At 39.2% G+C, this 17086-nt stretch overlaps 1 protein-coding gene across 2 annotated transcripts in view; it reads right to left on the bottom strand.

Moving 5' to 3' along the window:
• Nucleotides 1-170: 170 nt before the first annotated feature.
• The window catches only part of HCLS1 (hematopoietic cell-specific Lyn substrate 1), a gene marked incomplete at its 3' end in the record, with an annotated part of 35418 nt that continues 18502 nt past the window's right edge, over nucleotides 171-17086 (bottom strand). For both annotated transcript variants that reach the window (XM_074301366.1, XM_074301367.1), the window contains 10 exon segments: nucleotides 171-316; nucleotides 2033-2102; nucleotides 2815-2870; nucleotides 5631-5741; nucleotides 6286-6340; nucleotides 8372-8427; nucleotides 10084-10194; nucleotides 11027-11081; nucleotides 12398-12508; nucleotides 14941-15070. In XM_074301366.1, coding sequence (XP_074157467.1) covers nucleotides 171-316; nucleotides 2033-2102; nucleotides 2815-2870; nucleotides 5631-5741; nucleotides 6286-6340; nucleotides 8372-8427; nucleotides 10084-10194; nucleotides 11027-11081; nucleotides 12398-12508; nucleotides 14941-15070 — 901 coding nt within the window.

Raw genomic sequence — 17086 nt, 5'->3', positions numbered from 1 at the left:
TCATCTGTAAAATGAGCTGGAGAAGGAAATGACAAATCATTCAAATATCTTTAGCAAAAAAATCCCCCATAAGGGTCACAAAGAGTGAGACACAACTGAAAATGACAAAACAACAATAAGTATTTTATTCCAATGTGACCTGGGTAAGATTTTAATTCGGAGAAGCTTACCTCTGAGGGAATTTTCTTGGGGACTGGAGTTGGTACTACAGGTTTCTTTGGCACCAACTTTCGTTCTTGTTTCTCTTCTGCCTGCTTCCTGTTTTCTTCTGCCATGGATTCAAATTTTGCCTTCAATCCACGGGCCCCACTGGAAACTATCAACAAGGGCAAGTAGCATTAGGGTTGAAAGAAGTCAATAGTACTGTAATATCAAGGGATGATGATCAGTAAGATATAATAGAACAAAAGGATGAAGAAGAGTCTGCGAATTGGGAGTGCATTCAAATGGGAAATATGAGGTCTTTAAGAGCCATAACTTGTCCCAAACCTGTATCCCCTTCCTATCTTTCTGTAAACCCTAAAGTGCCATTCATTCTTTTCTTTCCCAGACTTCATTCTTCTCTCTCCCTCAAATCCCTTTTCTCAGTTATCCTAAAGTTTCTCTCCTTCATTTCCTCCAGTGTTCAAATCATCTCGTCTCCCTGTTGTCTTCTACACTATTCCATCTTTATTTTGCCGTTCAAATCCCTATCCATTCCGGTTCCTTCTTTGTGGAGCCCCATTCTCTTCCATTCTCACGTCTCCCTGCAATTCTCTTTCTATATCCTTGATCTGGCTAGCCCAATGATAAGAACAAAGGAGTAATGAAGTGATAATAATAAAATGTACTTCTAGGCTAATTTCCTAACTCTAGATAAAAATTACCTCTATAATATCCTTCAATTCAATTGAATTAAACATTTACAAATTAAACATAAATTAAACATTTATAAAATGGCTTGTATGCACAATACATCTAGATGGAAAATACATAGAATTCAGAAACCTGGAGCTCGAATCTAGCTCAGATATTTAATAACTATGATTTTTAGGAAAATCACAATTTCTGTCCATTTTAGTTTCCTTCTTTATATTAACAGCAGTTATCTCCCAATAGCAGTTATCTCCCAGGTTGTTGGGAGAACAAACTTAGACAACATTTATAAAACTCAAAGTTCTAATTATACAAAATTAAATATTATTAAGCAATTCAAGTATTCTTTTTATTATGCTCACAAATGTAGAGGGCCGGAATTCTAAAAAGATATACTTGAATCAAGGACGGCAGGGTGCTTATAGTTAAGGACCTACTCAGTGTGAGATAATGGTTCTCTAAACATATACTTATATGTATGTATATGTATACTTATATATGTATATATAACATATACATATGTGATATGGTGATGTAATGGCACATGCTCAGTGTGCTGTAGTGATGTAATCGTACTGAGGTATTTAAGGGAGTCTCAGACCCAGACACAGAGAAGATTCGGGACTCCATCTTTGACCAGCCTCGTGGTGACCCTCCTGTTTTCATCACATCCTTAAGACCAAAGACTCAGACTGGTCCATAGATCCTCCAGAAAGCTAGCCCGAACATTACAATCAAAGATTAAGTATTATTAAACAATTCAAGTATTATTATTGTTGTTACATAAATGTAAAATATTTTGTTGTTGAATGGAATTTATTTAAAATTATTTATTTAAATTAAAATGAACAAATATTAGTAAACAAAGATTAAAAGCTAAATTGTATCTAACTCTACTTGAAGACTTTCAGTGATGGGGAGATTCTTATTTCATTTTTGACAATGATATCAGAATATTCATGTTCAATTGAAATTGGATTTTCTATATCTTCTATCTATTAGTCATAGTTCTGCCTACTAGAATTAGGTATAATAAATATAATCTTCCCTTCAAATGAGAAGTGACGATAGGAAGTCTAGATAGGAAGATTAGGAAGAGCAGAAAAGTTGCTTAGTTCCAGGAGGCAGAGGATGAAGAGATTGAAAAGCTATTAGATTGGGTGTGGATGACACTCACCAGCCTCTGTGGGCATGGTCTTCTTATATGCTGTAGTTGGAGCTTCCATTTCACTGAAACTGGCTGCACTCTGCGGAAGGAAAAGGGGGAAGGAGAAGAAGAATTGACCCAGGAAGCATGTGGTCCAAAGCTGGCAACATTTAGGACCTTCTCAGGTGAAATCCTCGTGAATGAAGTTCCAAAGTGGAGAGGAGTGGATAGAGTTTCCAAATTTCCAGATAAGTGTGGGGCAGTTCTGAACTGCTGGCCACTTCTGTCCTTAGGCCCCCCCACACACACACACAGAATCCAAATCTTTCATCTTCAGAGAAAGGCAATTTCACATTAAGCAAGAAGCACTGGTGGATGATAAGGAAGAAGAGATCCACAGGGATATCCGAGCTGAGATCAGCAAAGGCAGTCACAGAGTCGGAGACTGGAAAAAATGCTGTAAACTGAATTTAGTATTAGATAACAAAAGGGAGCAAACCCATAGTGTGACTGTGATATTCTCTTCACCTACCTTCTCCCGGGGGTTATCTCCCTTATTCCTCTAAGCGCAGTCCCCCAACCATAGTCAAAGCCAAAATATCTAACCAAACCACTGGAGTCCAGAGCCAAGGAGTATAAAAGAAGAATCAGCAAGAATTCCCATGTGGAGATCTTGACCCCTCATTAAGAACAGGTTGATTACACAGGAATGTAATCCCCAACATTCCCCTGTCCCCTCTCCACGGTAATATCCCTGTCATTACTCTTGGTATAGTTTAGAGGGAACTCCCTCAGTACATGGCATATCTTACCTTGTCTACTCGGTCCTTCTGTACCCCATATTGACCACCAAAGCCTTTGGCATAATCTGCAGAAAAGAAGCCCAGGAATCAGACCCAAGAGACAAAGATGAAGAACAGGGAAGAGAGGTGGGGAGAAAGGGAGGAATGAGGAAAACAGTATAGAGATAGATAGGGGATGATCCTGAGAAGATTACAACTAGGGAGAAGAAGGAATGTTTGAAGAGATAGGAACATGATTGGGAAAAAGAAATGAGGGCCAATAAAAGTTAGATGGGATCTGGAAGAAAGAGATAAGGGAAAAGAACAGAAGTTAAAAAGCACATGTCCCTGCCCCTGTACCTTGCCTACCCTGACTCTCCTAAGCAGCAGTTTCTCAGTGCATTCATCATGGGACCACTATGATGTACTCCCCAAAATAAGAGCTATTGACCTAGTACTATCCTTTTTGCTCAGTTGTATGTGTATTGCTGTTTTTGTGATTTGTTTGCTTTGTTTGGGGGAGGGAGAAGGAGTAGTTCAGACCTTTGATTTTTATGACAATAAGGTACTTTCGATATAATCATTCCCTTCACTGATGCAAATTAATAACTTGTCCAAACTTTATAGTCTTGGAGATAATACTGGGGCAATGAGAAGTTAATTATCTTAAATATTTCTATCACTGCCATGAGAGGCAGAGGTAGTATGGTATAGTAGGTAGAGAATTCATCTGTAGTCAAAAAAGCAGAGTTAAAGTCTCATTTTTGAAAATCATTCAAATTCTTACTACTCAAGGCCATTCTTATAAGATAATAATTTGCAGCATAGTTGCCTATATGCATTGATAAAAAGGCAAAAAGCATAAAAAGGTAAAAAGGAAAAAAAAACTCCTGAGAACTGCATTTCTATTATGGGTATACATTGAGAGTACATGTATAATCTAATTTTACTGTTATAATATAAAAAAGAAACTAGAGATGGAAAGGGAACTATAACCAAAAAAAAAGGGGGAAAGTGGAGGTAAAATGAGGGAAATTACATCTCAGGAAGAGGCAAAGAAAACATATTATAATTGAGGGAAATAAGGGAGGGTGACAAATACTATGTGAATCTTACTCTGATCAGATTTGGCTCAAAGAAAGAATATTAGATATATTTAGTTTCACCGAGAAACATCTATAATCTTATGGAAAAGTAGAAGGGGAAAGGAAAAAAGGGAAGAGGTAGACTAAATAGAAAGGAAAAGAGAAATAGGGGGAAGGTATAAGAAAGGGGGGGTCTATAAAGGGGGAGGACTGCTTGAGGCAAGTAGTACTCATAAGTAAAATACTGGGGAGGAGAGAAAGGGGAAAAGGAAAGAGAAAAGTATAATTTGGGGTTGATAAGGTGGCAGAATTAGTAGTCTTAACAGTAAATGTGAATGGGGTGAACTCTCCCATAAAACGTAAGTGGATAGCAGACTGGATTAAAAGCCAAAATATGTTGTTTACAAAAAACACATTTAAAGCAGAGCAATACATACAGAGTAAAGGTAAGTTTTTCCCATCAGTTAACTCTTTGCAAGTTTCTCTGATAAAGTTCTAATGCCTAAGATATACATATGGAAGTGATTCAAATTTATAGGAATGACAAACATTCCCAATAGATAAGTAGTCAAAGCATAAGAACAGTAAGTTTTCAAAGAAAGTAGTCTAAACTGACAATCACATGAAAAAGGTGTCAGACCATTAATAATTAGCTAGCTGAAAATTAAAATAACTCTGAATTTCACCTTATATTTATCAGATTGGCAAAGATGATAAAAAAGGAAAATGATATTTGACGAAAAGGAAGTAGGAAGATGGACACACTGACACACTATTGATAGAATTCTGAATAGGTCTAGTCATTCTGACATAAAATTTGTCATTAAACTGCGGCTATCCTTTGATTCAGTGATTACTAAACTGATCCCCTTAAGAGATCAGAGAAAAAGGACCCATATATGCACCAATATAGCAGGTCTTTTTATGTTAACAAAGAATTGAAAATAAAATGACTCCCAATTAATTGAGAATAGCTGAACTAATTATGATATATTAATATAATAGCATATTATTTCACTATAAGAAATGGCAAAAGGGATAGTTTCAGAAAAGCCTGGGAAGAGAAGTATGAATTGCTGCGGAGCAAAAACAACATTGTAAAAGAGAATAACTTTTAAACACTTAAGAACTTTGATGAACCATGACTGAAAAGACAATGATGAAAGCAGAGGAGATTCTCCTTATCACAATTTGCCTATAACAATCAAATCATAGACACAATTAATCAAAACAAAATCTGTATCTCATGAAGTGAATTGTAGATTTGAGTTCTTGCATTAAATTTACTCCTTTCTACTTGCTTCAAGCTCCCAAATTGCTTGATGATTGATTCATGAGTAGGATTGGGACAGAGGGACTACTGAGGCTCATACTATGACTTTATAATTCTATTTCTAGTTCCTTTACTCATTTCATTACTTACTTACTCCTCAGGACCACTTTTTGCTGCATCTATAATCATTCTCTCCTCCTCTCATTCCCTTATTTTCCATCTCCCTCCTATGTCAGCCTCCCTGCTCACATCATTTCTCTTCTACTCCCCCATCTAATCATTCCACTTCAGCCATTCCTATTAATCCTCTCACATCATATCCTCCCTTCAGCATTCCCAGCTCTTTGAATCCAACATGGATACTCACTAGGATAGCTTCAGGAGGAGAGGTCATCTGTCTCAGCCCTCAACCCCAAAACATTCTCCAAACTCTGCTCTAGCCACCTCCTCTTTTCAGCTCCCTGTGCCTTTCAGTCACTATAACTCACCTCGCTGGGACTCATGCTTTTCTGTCTCCCCCTTGTAGTCATAGCCAACAGCTGCCTTGTCCAGTTTATCCTTCTCTACCCCATAACGACCACCAAAGCCTCGAGAGTAATCTGTTGAAGGAGAAAGAGATGTCAGACTTGTCAGTTCATCTTCAGCATAGAAAAAAATTCAGTCAGACAATGGAAAGTAGGAATAGACCTAAGGGAAATGAGGGAGAAGATGAGCTAAGTAGATGCTTATAGGATGGAGAATTGTCTAAATGAAGGAAGGAGTGTGGAGAACATTCCCAGTCTTCTTCTATCAGTTTGAATTCAGCTACTTCACTTCTAATTTGGAGCAAAGCATCCCTTTTATATACTTCTTCTGTTCTTTCCTTTTGTTCCCTTTTCTCCTCTCCCCTTCTTCTGAACACATGATAAGGAAATCATTCTAATTATTTTCTTTCCCCAATCCTTCCACAAAGTTCTGAAATCAAGAGATTAGTCATGAAATAGTCGAGGGTATAATAAGATTACTGAGAGAAGGGACGGTTTCATTATAGCTTAACACAGTTCCTGTCACACTGAAGGCATTTGATGCAATGAAACCATTGATGGTTTAGAAAGGGTATGTTTGGGCAGGAAGAGGTTAGGACATATGGAGAGAGGTTCTTACCTTTCTGAGATGTGTGTTTCTCCACTTCTCCTTTGTAATCAAATCCAACTGCTGACTGGGGAGAAATAAGGGAGATCTGATCAAAGCATCATCTGCCAACCACATGCATTCTCTCCCTTCCACCTTCTAGTCCTATTCTTTGTGTGAGTGAGAGTGTGGGAGGTTCAAGCATGGGGGAGACTTAGAATGGTTATTGTAGACACATTCCCTCACATTACCACAACCTGAGTTACAAGGTCATCATCATGCAGTGGTTTGTGGTTGCATCTCAGATTCCTTAATTTGTCATTCAAGCCCACCATAACCCAGTTCTAAATTCCTTTCTAGCCCTATTTCATACAGCTCCCTTTCACATATGCTAGATTCCCACTAAACCATACTGTTGTCTATTTACAAAATTGTCTTGTTCTTTCCCATTACTATATATTTTCATATTCTGTTCCCCAAGCCCTGAATAGACTTCCCTCTCTCTTACAGATATTATTGTTCTATCTCAAGAACCACTTGATACATCAACTCCTTCATGGAGACTTTCCTGATTTCCACCAGCTAGGAGTGATTCCTCATTATTGAAATCTCTTGGAATTTGATTTGACTTCTTAGGCACTTAGTAATATTTTTCCTTGCAATTATAGATATTTGTGCCAATCTTATTCTCCCGTGTAGCTTGTAAAATCCTTGAGATCAGACTGTCATTTTAAAAAATTCACTTATCCCAAATGCTTTGCACAGAATATATAATTAATAAATAAATATTTGTTGAGTTGATTTAGTTAGAACTGACTAAATGGAGTGCCTTCCCTTTCTGACTTTGCGGTCTCACTGCCCAAAATGTCTTTTGACTTCTTCCCCTTGTTAGCTGTCAGTGGAAACAGATTTCTTTGAGGAACTCCCTGGGATGGGAGTGATGTGGAAATTTTAGGTAAAAGCTTGATCCATGACTGGGCAAAATCAAGGGGCATAGATTATCCTGTTCCCAACTAGCTCAGTGCCTAGGGATGCCTTAGTAAGGTCCAGCAGGAACTCCTTAGTCAACCAGCGATATTTAATGATGTTGATTCATGTGCATAGTTAGAAGACATCTGGATATGGTTCTAGATTCTTTAGGCAAGGTCCCATCCATTGCCACTTCAGCTAAATGATGTTCCTAATGCATAGTCCTGACAATGTCATCTCGCTACTTAATGAACTCCAATGACTTTACCTTTGGGATGAAAACTAAACTATATTGTACGTCGTTTAAAGCTCTTCACAACTTGCCCTTTCCAGACTTCTATGTTGCTGCCTTCTAAAGTCTCAACAATCTGGCCAACCAGCCTTGCTTTTCCGCCACTTGATCTCATCTCTATGTTTTGCTCTGGTTGTCCCCATGCTTGGAATACCCTGCCTCCAACCTTCCATCCCTTAGAATCAGTTTTTTTCTTCAAGATTTAACTCCAGTTATGCTTTCCATAGGAGGCCTTTCCCAGTTCCCATACCTAATAGTGCCTTTCCTTCTAAGGATCCCTTTCATCCCCATTGTATACATCCTGTGTAAGCGTCTCGCACACTAGAATGTAGAGCAGAGGCTAGATAGCCCAAATTAGCCTGGAATTGGTAGAGGCATTGTGCAGCCTTGTTTAGCCTGAATCTCCTATCTTCATTAAGTGAAAGGCACTGATGAGTGATAGGGAGGGGGAGATCAGGATAACCAGCTGAGCTGAGAACACAGAGGCTACCCCCACAGGGGGTAGGTATGATGGAGATCGGTGTTAGAATTAGACAATACAAGGCAAGAGACCATAGTCTAATGTGAAACAAGGTTCCCACACCTGCCTTTGGAGACGCATCTCCCTCATTCTTCCAAGTCCATTCCCCCAAAGCTAGAACTTCTGACCAATAACCAGAGCCCAGAGCCAAGAAGGGTAAATGAAGAAGCAGGAGGGGGTCCAAGGCAGAGAGGGCATCCTATCCCTTGGGTGAACAAAGGGTGACAAACAGACATCCAGTAATAAGCGCTTTCTCCTCTTCTCCCTTCTTAGCACTATCTCCATCAACACTTGATATATGTTGGGTGAAATCCCCTCAGAGCAGGGAAGTGTCTTACCTTGTCTACTCGGTCCCTCTGCACCCCATATTGACCACCAAAGCCTTTGGCATAATCTGAAGAACAGAAAGATCCAGAAGTGAGACCCCCAAGACAAAACCAAGGAATGGGGAAGAGAAATGGAGAGAGAGAGAGAGGAATATGGAGGACAAGAAGAAATAGACAGGGACAATTATGAGAGGCTTGGGTTAGAAAAAAAGAATGCACAGATAAAGACATAAAAATATGGATAAAAGAAAGGAATGGGGGCAAAAAAATGTTATATGAGGACAGGCAAAAAGAGACAAGAGAGTTAAGGATAGAGAGGAGAGCTCCTCCCTGGCCCTGCTCCACCCCCACCACAAGAAGCCTCCCAGCAGCAGCACTTTGGTGTTTTGGGGTCTCCCCTATAAAAGCCAATGTAGTAACCTCCCCTCAGATGGGGGCTGGTGGCCCAGCATCACCTCTCTGTTCAGCTATATTTTTCTTGATATTTTTGTAGAGGGCAGAGTACAGTTCTGATCTTTAATTACATGAACGTTGGGTTCCCTCAATACCCTACTGAATGTAATAGAAACTCCTTCTACTTTTACAAATCAGCAATTGGTAGGAGCAATTAAAGATTAATTGTTCTAATTATTCCATGAGAGACAAAGGCAGTGTGGTATAGGAGACAAAAACCCTTGGCTAGAGTTGTGAAGACCCTGATTCACCTTCCACTCCTACACACATACTAGGTGTGGCCCAGTAGTAGTGCTGGATTTGCAGTCAAGAAGAAGTGAGCTCAAATTTTACTGATACCACATGGGCAAATCACTTGTAACTTTTCTCAGTCTCAGTTTACTCATTCCTAAAATGGGGTCAATAACAGCATCTGCCTCACAGAATTGTTGTAAGGATCAAATGAAATAACATATACAAAGCGTTTTGCAAATTTTAAAGTGTTATATAAATAGAGTATATGTTTATAATATATAAATAATATATATTTATTATGCAAGTAGAAGGAAGAGGAGGAAAAGGAGGCGTAGCAGGAGCAGCAGTAATATTAAATCAGTGCCCCAGGTAACTGTCTAAGTCCATAAGTTGCAAGTACATAATACTCTGTATTAATAGAGAGGTTTCCTCACCACAATTTCCTTACACCAACAAAATCACAGGGCCTGATCCTCAAAAAATGTTTTCCCACATGATGAAGTAGAAAATAGATTTAAAATTTCTTGCTTTGGATGTATTTCATGCTACTTGCTAGTGATAGTTCCAGGTAGGATGGGCAGCAGGAGAGAATGAGGTAGAGGTAAAGGTGAGACTGAGAGTATCATTTTGTCTTTTTATTCCTTGTTTCCTAATCTCCCACTTTGTTACTCACCTACTCTCTCTTCTATCATGAGATCTATCATCTATCATCATTCCTTTCTTACTCTTTCCCTTCTTTCCCCCCTCCCTCCTATGTCTTCCTTAGCCTCCCTGCTCACATCATTTCTCTTCTACACCCCCATCTAATCATCCCACTTCATACATTCCTATGAACCCTCTCATATCATATCCCCCTTCAGCATTCCCATTTGCAACTTGGAAGTCCTCCTGTGCTTCTAGGATACCCACTAGGGTAGCTTCAAGAGCACAGGTATTCTTTCCCATCTGTCTCAGTTCTCAACCCCACAATTCTCCAAACTCTGCTCTAGCCACCTCCTCTTTTCAGCTCCCTGTGCCTTTCAGTCACTATAACTCACCTCGCTGGGACTCATGCTTTTCTGTCTCCCCCTTGTAGTCATAGCCAACAGCTGCCTTGTCCAGTTTATCCTTCTCTACCCCATAACGACCACCAAAGCCTCGGGAGTAATCTGGCAAAGGAGAAAGAGATGTCAGACTTGTCAGTCCATCTTCAGCATAGAAAAGAATTTAGTCAGAGAATAGAAGGTAGGAATGGGCCCAAGGGAAATGGGAGAGAAAATGAACTAAATGTGTGCTTATGGGACAAAGCATTGTTCAAGTGGAGGGGGCAGTGTTATACAGGATATAACACTCCCAAGCTTCTTCTATCAGTTTGAATTCAGCTGCTTTGTTTCTGATTTAGTTCAAAGCATCCTTTACCCTCCCTTCTTCCTTTGCCTTTTTCTTTTCTCCTTTCCTTACTGCCAAACACATTTAGGGAAGCTACCTGAATTATCTCCCTCCTCCCCATCCTGTATAATATTTGGAAATCTAGGGACAAGTCAGGACATAAGCATAAGTTTTTTGAAGGCAAGGGCAATTTCATATTTGTCTTTTTATCTCTAAAATCTAGAAAGGCAGCATGGAAAAATGGATTGAGAGCTAGCCCCTGAGAAAGAAAGACCTGACACATACTGGTTGGATGACCCTGGGCAAGTCACTTAATGTCTCAGTGAATTAATCATTTACTACTGAAAATGACCAATCTACATTGATGAAAGATATTGCTTATTTGAAAATTGCCTATGCTTGTAAAATCGCAGATCCAGCCCCAGTCCTAATCTATCTCCAATGTTTAGCATAGGGTCTGGCAAACAAGCACTTAATAAATGCTTATTAACTGGTGATGCAGCAAAACTATAGATGGGATGGACCCTTGAGAGCTGAGATGGGGAGGGAGCTGGCTAGTCAGAGCAGAAGTAGTCATAAAGTAGAGGTACAGGACAGACAGAGAATCCTTGCCTTTCTGAGATGTGTGTTTTTCCACTTCTCCTTTGTAATCAAACCCAACTGCTGACTGGGGAAGAAAAAGGGAAATTTAATCAAAACATCAGCTGCTAAACACATATTCTTTTTCCCACCTCCTTATTCCACACTCTGCTAAGTCTGTGAGGGGTTCCAGAACAAATCAGGATTTCCTAGGGAAGAGGAGGGTGCTCTGACCTGTAGGCATAATCCTACCCTATCCCTAGACTCAAGTTCTTACAAAATCAGCATCACAAAGAAGTTGGTGGGGTCTCTAATGTCACACATCTCAATTCCTTAGTCTATCATCCAAGTCCACCATAACCCAGTTCCAAATTCCTTTCTAGTCTTATTTCATACAACTCCCTTTCACATACCTTTCACTCCCCCAAATTGGACTCTCCATCCCTTTACCTTTTCATACCCTATTTCCCAAGCTCAGAATGAACTTCTCTCATGTTTCCTACTACCAACATTCTTTTATTTCAAGGTCCAGTTTACATTCTTCCTCCACGAAGCCCTTTCTGATTCCCACCAATTATCCCTTCGATCTTTTGGGATGCTTGGTTTGAACTCTCATGCCCTCGATTTATGTATTAGACTGGTTGGTCCATGGATTTGATTTGGGGAGTCAAGGGAAGTGATAACCATTCAATCACATCCTTTTCACAGCAGGTAAAGTGATTTTCTTGCAGCACAGAGGGATGATCTTGTCATTACTTAAAACTCCAGTGACCCACTCATATTTAGGATGAAATAAATGTTTCTCTAGTTGGCATTTTAAGCTTTTCACAATCTTTCACATAACATGTTCTTATACACGATTGCCTTCCATGAATTTAGTAATACAGCCACACTAGCCTACTTTTTGTCACATATAGCCATCCACCTTCTATCTCCATGCTTTTGCTCTGGTTCTCATCTTCTATGCTGGAAGGCTCCCTGTCTTTATCTCCATTTTTTAGAATCATTAGCTTCTTTCAAGACTCAGTCCAAAACCAGCCTGCAAAGGAGACCTCTCCTGGCCTCCCCAAGAGCCTTCCGCCTTATGGCCACTGTCCATCTATGCTGCATGTATCTTTGTATGTACCTAGTTTTGTCTCCTTCATTAAAACATAAGTTCTTTGAGGACAGGGACATGTTTATTTTATTCTTTCTATCCCCAGCACTTGACATAGTGAGTAGATGACACATAATTGTGCTTAATAAATGATTTCTTTATTTATTGAGACATTATCCTCAGGGGCCTCTTGGAACTTCCTCCCTTCCCTTCCTTCTGTTCCATTTTCCAGACCTAGACAGGTTGTTTCAGTATGTTCCAGCCATGTACTTTATATGCCTCCTGGGGGAGCAAAGTGTATCCCTTACCTTATCTGCCCGGTCTCTCTCAACTCCATATTTTCCCCCAAACCCTTTTGCAGCATCTGTCTGAGATGAGTGCTTCTCCACTTCAGCAACATATTCATGGCCCAGCGCACTCTGGAAAACCCAAGAAGAGAGTCAGGATCAACAGAAAAAGGGACAGAAACAAATAGGAAGATATAGGGCAAGGAACAGACTGGCAAAGATGAAATGCAAAAGCACACACTAAAATTCCAGCCTGTGTTAGATTCATGGTCCATGTAGGAAAGGTTGGTGTGGAAGCCTTTCTTGCTGAAGTATCTCACTGCTTTGGTTGCATCTCTTTTTCCAGCTTGATCTAAGCTACCCTCACTCCTTGATATTTCCTAGAACCCTATTGCTTGTAAATTCCCTTGCTTCATCCTTATAAAGATGGAACCTCACTGACCAGTCCCCAGAACCTCCCTTCTTGTGACACCTGAGCAAGAATCTGGCCCTCACAATAAAACTCATGGTCTTTGGTTGCCAGCATTAGACACCCAGGAGGTAGTAGATGTAGACCAGGAGTTCTTTTTTAAAGCTTTTTTATTTTCAAAACATATGCATGGACAATTTTCAACATTCACTCTAATAAAACCTTGTGTTCCAATTTTTTTTTCTCCCTTCCTTCCCTCTCCCACCTTGGCAAGTAATCTGAGATGTTAAAGCATGTACAATTTTTCTATACATATTTCCACAATTGTCATGCTGCACAAGAAAAATCAGATCAAAAAGGAAAAAAAATGAGAAAGAAAACAAAATGCAAGCAAACAAACAACAAAAAGAGTGAAAATACTATGTTGGGACCCACATTCAATCACCACATTCCTCACCACAACAAAAAACCAACAGAATTTCCTTTGAAGAGAAACTCAAGCTTCTTTGGTATGATTTTTGCATCTTGGGAGGGAGGATAGGTGTCTTTTTTCCCATAAGTGTGTGCTTAGTTCTACTATTGTGTTATCTTGTGCAGGTCCCTTACCTCTCTGGGTCTCAGTTTCCTCTTGTGTAAAATGAAGAAGTTGGATTGGAGAGGGGTTACTTAGTCTAGTGTCTCTGAACTTGCTTTTTAAAAATTTTTTTGACAATTTTGTTTCATTTAACTGGTTTCCTTTGTAATGCTGGGTATTTTGTTTCATTCCTTTTCTTTATTTTTTGGCAAGGTAATCAGGGTTAAGTGACTCATCCAGGTTACACAACCAGTAAGTGTCTGAGGTAGGATTTAAACTCAGGTCTTCCTGACTCCAGGGCTAGTGCTCTAGCCACTGTACTATCTAATTACCTCAATTTTATGCGTTTTAGAACATTAAGGGGGTGCAAAGGTTACTCCTGATTGCCTAAGGAGAATATGAAAAAAAAATCCCTTAGATTAGGTGATCTCTAATATCTATTCCACCTCAGAATCCCATAATCCTTTTACTAGATGAGTAGGACTACCTGAAAGTTTCAATGGAAGTCAAAAGTTGAGTCTCATTGTAATATGCAAACTTTTTTAACATGAAAATTTCTGAACCATCTAATCATAAAATAAAACCTAGACTTTTCATAATAATTTGGGTTGTTGATGGCATTTTAAGATTTTGTTTTTATAATATAAACCCAAATAAGAGTATTAAAAAGTAGAAAGTGTAACAAGCAAAGCAAGCAGGAGATACCAAAAATATTGAAAATAATAAATAGGAAAATAATTTTTCCTCACAAATCAAATTTCAATTTTATACTAGTTCAATCAATAAATTCCTAAAGCTTTGTCCCCAAATATCTCTTTCTTTCTCCGTCTTTAGGAGTTACAGTAAATATTCAAGATAAGTCCTAGTGTAAAGATGACTTACTCAGAGTGAGCCCTATTCTGAAATATAGTTGAGTGCCACAGTAGCTGAAATGCCAGGTTGGAGTCAGGAAAACTTGAGCTAGAATTCTACCTCACACACTTACTGGCTGTGTGACCTGGTCACTTAACTGTTTGCCTCAGTTTTCTCATCTGAAAAAATGGGCTGGAGAGAGAAATGACAAACTACCACAGTATCTTTTCTAAGAAAATTCCAATAAAGAGTCAGACATGACTGAAAAAGATTGAACAAAACCAAATTATTCCAAAGTCTTTTTTTTTTTTTTTCCCTGAGGCTGGGGTTAAGTGACTTGCCCAGGGTCACACAGCTAGGAAGTGTTAAGTGTCCGAGACCAGATTTGAACTCAGGTCCTCCTGAATTCAGGGCTGGTGCTCTATCCACTGCTCCACCTAGCTGCCCCTTTATTCCGAAGTCTATAAAATAGTAAACAAAATTTTAGCTTAGCATAACAACTAGCATTTATACAGTCTTTTAAAGTTAGCAAAGTGCTTTACAAACATTATTTCATTTGTTCTTCATAACAATCCTAGGAGATAGTTACTATTATTATCTTCATTTTACAGAGGAAGAAACTAAGGCAGGCAGAAGTAAAGGACTTGCCCAGCTTCACACAGCATCACTAACACTCTGATTATCGGTTCTTAATCAGCCTATCTGTCCAGGCCTTTCTCCCCTACTCACCTTATCCATTCTGTCTCTTTCTACTCCAAACCTGCCTCCATACCCATGGGATGCCTTGGGCCCTGCTTCCATCTCTTTTTTCTTGAGGACATCATGTTCTTCTGACACTTTGTTCCGCAGCTGGTGGATGCTAGAAGTGAGCAAATCACAGAGATTCAGGGATCATTCTAGGAAAGCAATGCAGTATGAAAGAAAGAATATTGGCCCGGTAGTTAAAAGCCCTGGGTTGTCAGACTAAAGAAACCAGAGCAGCTGAGGTATAGAAGTGTCAAAGTGGCAGCTATGGGCAATGGCCCTGGAATAAACATACCAGTATCTTTTTTTTCCCTGGGGATGCCAAACAGCAGGAGATGAAAGTAAGAAGAAGCAAAACTTTCGGTCCAATATTTGCAAGGCTGACCCACTCCAAAGCTAATTCTCCTGGAATTCCACATGGTGGAATTGTGATGCCAGTTGAGAGCTATTTGGGGTGAAACAACATGAATGGGGAGGTGGGGGATGTTGGTTCTAAGCAGCTTTATCTGTGTAAGTGGGCTTCTTTGTGTTGTATGTGTCCTTACAGAGATTAAGGGTTCCCTTGAATCCATATCATCAGAAGATGCAGGAGGCCCTGAGTGTGTCAAGGACCATTCCATACATCTGAGCCAATATAATATGTTGTTTGCATCCCAGGCTGAACTCTTGTGTATCCTTGGTTGTCAAGACGGGGTTTAAGTGGTTTAGGTGGAGTCAGATTCATCCAGCAGCAATGATGTCTATAGATCCCTTGTGAGAGTGGGGGGTACACCCCATATTAGGACCAAAAAAAAAAAGGAGTACTTCTAAATCATGGGAGCCAGACTAGGGAAAAAAAATGGGAAGGAGGAAACCAAAGGATAGAAGAGAGCAAAACAAAATCTCCAGCTGCCAGGAGAGAGGAATTTGATCTGAACCAGAAATAAAGGGAAATGGGAACTAGAGAGAAAGTATGAGGCTGCCTATACTTCAGTTTCCTTATCTGTAAGATGAGGACTTTGATTAGGAAGAGACTGAAACAAAAAAGAAAATATAAACTTCCCTTATTCTCTCTGTGCCTTGGTTTCCTCACCTATAAAATGAAAGGGTTAAATTAGATGATCTCTAAAAACTCTTCCAGTTGTAAATCTATGATGCTCTGAGATCCAGAAGAAAGAAAGAATGGGAGGATTTACTGCAGTGGAAATGTGAGTAGCTCTGATTTGAGAAAGAGCTTGTCAGGAAGGGCTATGCTGCTTGAGAAAGAGTCTGAACATTTCCTATAATGGACAATAACAAATATGGAAGGGATGCTTCCTCAGGAGAAGGACTCCAGCTTAGATAAATGAAAAAGTCCCAAGGGAGTGCTATCCCTTTAGGATTGGGTTTTTTCCCCAGTGTTCTGCTCCATCTAGTATTCCATTCTGCAGAAAAATTGTTGAAGATTTTATAGGTCCAGTGAAGGGTTCCAGACATAATTAAACATCTCAGAGTATTAGGAATCACTCCCTCTTCCTTTGCTTTTTTTCATGTGTCATTGAATGGATTATCTTTTATGCAAATGTATCTATACTTTATATGTAAGTACATTTTTTATTTTTCATTTGTAAGCAAGAGAAACTTCTTTGCTTTTAACCCTTAAGATAGAAAGAGCAGAAGGAAGGAAGGAAAGAAAGAAAGAAGAAAAGAAGGAAAGAAAGAAAAAAGGAAGATAAATGAGATTTCAGAATGAAATTCAGTCAGGGAGGGCAGAGAATAGTTAAAGAAAGACAAAAGTTTGGGAGGAATTTAGCAACAAAAATGAAAGGCATACTTCTTAATGACTCCCCCAAAAAGAAGCTTAGCCTTGTCTAAGAGTCAAAGCAAAATTAAACTAGTAATGATATATATTTCTCAGAAAGGATACTAGAAAAGAAATAGTCTGATTTGACTGGTCAAAGTTATACAGACCTTGGATTTTCTAAGCTACACTGAGATGATATAGGATAAACACATCTGACATACCACATAATGTCCTGGTAACCTGAAATAAAGTAGTTTTGCTGGCATCAGAAAACTGTCTTGAATATTTTGTTCTCCTGTCCAGTACATTGAGCAGCACTGCATTTCAGCACTGATAACTTTCTCCAAAAAGGGTTTTAAAAAACAAGAA

This window comes from Sminthopsis crassicaudata, chromosome 3 (genome assembly GCF_048593235.1).
Source record: "Sminthopsis crassicaudata isolate SCR6 chromosome 3, ASM4859323v1, whole genome shotgun sequence".
NCBI classification, from domain to species: Eukaryota; Metazoa; Chordata; class Mammalia; order Dasyuromorphia; family Dasyuridae; genus Sminthopsis; species Sminthopsis crassicaudata.
Note: the sequence above shows the minus strand (reverse complement) of the source record. Positions and strands in the feature narration are given on the sequence as shown.